The 2,390-nt window shown below is 33.0% G+C and overlaps 1 protein-coding gene across 1 annotated transcript in view; it reads right to left on the bottom strand.

The window, feature by feature from the left end:
- polm (polymerase (DNA directed), mu) overlaps positions 1-844 on the bottom strand; it is a 19,775-nt gene extending 18,931 nt beyond the window's left edge. The window contains exon 1 of the mRNA XM_015397168.1: positions 464-844. Within this exon, the coding sequence (XP_015252654.1) occupies positions 464-660 (197 nt within the window). The 5' untranslated portion in view covers positions 661-844. The remainder of the gene's footprint in view (positions 1-463) is intronic.
- Positions 845-2,390: the final 1,546 nt, after the last annotated feature.

Here is a 2,390-nt window from a genome sequence, read left to right as displayed (position 1 = left end):
GTAATATTAAGAGAATAAAGTTGTAATATTAAGAGAATAACGTCCTAAAATTTTGAGAATAAAGTTGTATTTTATAACAACAAGAGGTAATTTTAATCTTGTAATCTTGAATTTATTCTCATAATATTACAACTTTATTCTTGAAATAAAAAATAAATAAATCTCTAGCCCGGCCCTAATACTCAGTCGTAAAAAACCAACTAAAATACCGGTATAAGAAAAGTTATTCAGACTATTACCAAAGTTTCATTCTGGATTGCATCTTTTTTCAAATGTAAATTTACGTTTTTTTTCTTTTTCATGCAACAATAATGGAACAAAATTCACTCCATAGCTAGTTCAAAACATGCTGACAGGGTCTTCTGGCTGAGAACCAGGTATATTCCAGTTAACATTGAAATTAATCAAACATAAGATGTGTGAGCAGAACACACTGTAATTAATAAAGATATTTGTCTTTTACCTGAACAGGTCGTCCACCTGAAATCCTTTCCTCCGTCCGAGCTGAGAGAGAAAAGCTCTCCGACTGGCTCCCATTTTCCTCTCCAACAAGAATAAAACCAGCTGAGGGAACTTGGTTGGCTCTGTTCCTCCACAGACATTTGTCTCAGTGTTCAAAGAACCCGCGTGAACCATTTTCCTCCGCTTCAAAGGCACCATTTCCCTCTGGCAGACCTAAACCTCGCGCTTCCTAAAGTTAAAAATAATACATAACAATCGTGTAAAAAATCTAAATCAAGTGTGTGTTTGTCTTTAAATAATTATTTGTAACATATATTTTCTTAATATGTTTTTTATATGTATAAAAAGACATTTGAATCGTTGGATGTTAAAAGGCAACTGTTTCATCAGCGCATCTCTCCTGTAAGTAAAAAACTACCCACAGAACTTCCGTATACACTGAGGCAGGCGGAAACAGCTGTGCTGCACCACCGGTGGGTTATCAAAATAGTTCCGACTGGAAACAACAGTGACATGGTCATGGTATCGTAGATGGCAGAGATTTTTTTATTTTTTTTTTATTATAAAATGTTTTTTACTACAAGAAGAAAAAAGTACAATTTCTAATGAAGAATCGGCAGGGGTTTAAACAAAAATAGTAAGACTAAATAAAAATAACTGAATAAACGTAAAAATAGTAAAAGCGATTAAGTAAAGCTACTGTAGAAGCATATAAAGGGATTACATAAATATTATGAATTCAGAGCATAGAGATAACGTTTTAACAGTCTTTTTGTTATTGGAAAAAGACGATGTAGAAAAATAAATTGTTGCTTCCTTTAAAAAAGAGATTTGTGGAACTAAAACTTGACCAACAGAAGCAAAAGATTACATAAAAAGAAATGGTCAGAAAGTTATTTTCTATATTCTGTAATAAATTCCAAATAAAGAAATTATTCCAAATAATCATCCTAGAAAAATAAGATTCAAATCTGTCATAAATATTGTCCAGAATGAAGCGGAAAATACCTTGCCATAGACGCCTGGTGTACTCACAGGACCAAACAAGGTGTGAGACAGAAAGGTGTTTTATCGTTATCTCCTTTTTTCCCTGTTTTTTCTTTCCTGTCCTGCTTACATTGCAGTGTTCATATAATCTGTAATACTCCCTGCATAATCATGATAAAGTTATTTATATGCATATAGCAAGCGGAACACTATGGCGATAGCAGTACTGCTCCACTTGTGAAAGTAAAATCTGTTGGGCTCTTTTTGGCATCAAGACAATTATTCTTATTGCCACATCGCCAGACAGGACACTGTTAAAAAAAAAAAACAAATAAAAAAAAAATAGAGACAGATTCAGAGTAAATGTTACAGAAAGTGAAAGTGGTATCAATGTACTTTTTATATTTAATCAAAAATGACTTTACTGGGTAACAGCAGTGAGTAATCTTAAAAGAAACTACTTAAACCTTGTTTACTAGAAAATATTTATTAGGTAGAGACAACACTTTGTTCCAACATACTTCTGAGACCAGACTTACATGAGGAACGGAGATGCAGTTATCTATGTTTTTTTTTTTTTTTTTGGAGATTTGTGTTGAAAACATGGTCTACCTACATAAGTATCAGTTGGATCAGGTAGAGGTCTCGGGCCTTCAGAGAACAGAGATGTCTGACCTTTAAATAACATTATAACACCTGGTGGAATAGCATGAAAAACAGCAAACTGTTCTGGGCTTATAGGAATCTTAAAATGGCACAAAAACTCTTGATAATTAAAGAGGTTTCCTTTTTCATTGTACAGTTGACTTACCAGTGTGATATCATTCCTAAACCAGTTTTCAAAAAACAGAGATTTTTTCCTTGTAGCATATATCTTTGCTATTGCAAAGAAAGTAACTATTAGGAGAAAAAATATGTTTGAAAATCAGTGACCAATCAGG

Source organism: Cyprinodon variegatus, unplaced genomic scaffold (genome assembly GCF_000732505.1).
Source record: "Cyprinodon variegatus isolate N-32 unplaced genomic scaffold, C_variegatus-1.0 Scaffold842, whole genome shotgun sequence".
Classification (NCBI taxonomy): Eukaryota; Metazoa; Chordata; class Actinopteri; order Cyprinodontiformes; family Cyprinodontidae; genus Cyprinodon; species Cyprinodon variegatus.
This window is presented reverse-complemented; position numbering and strand designations above follow the sequence as displayed.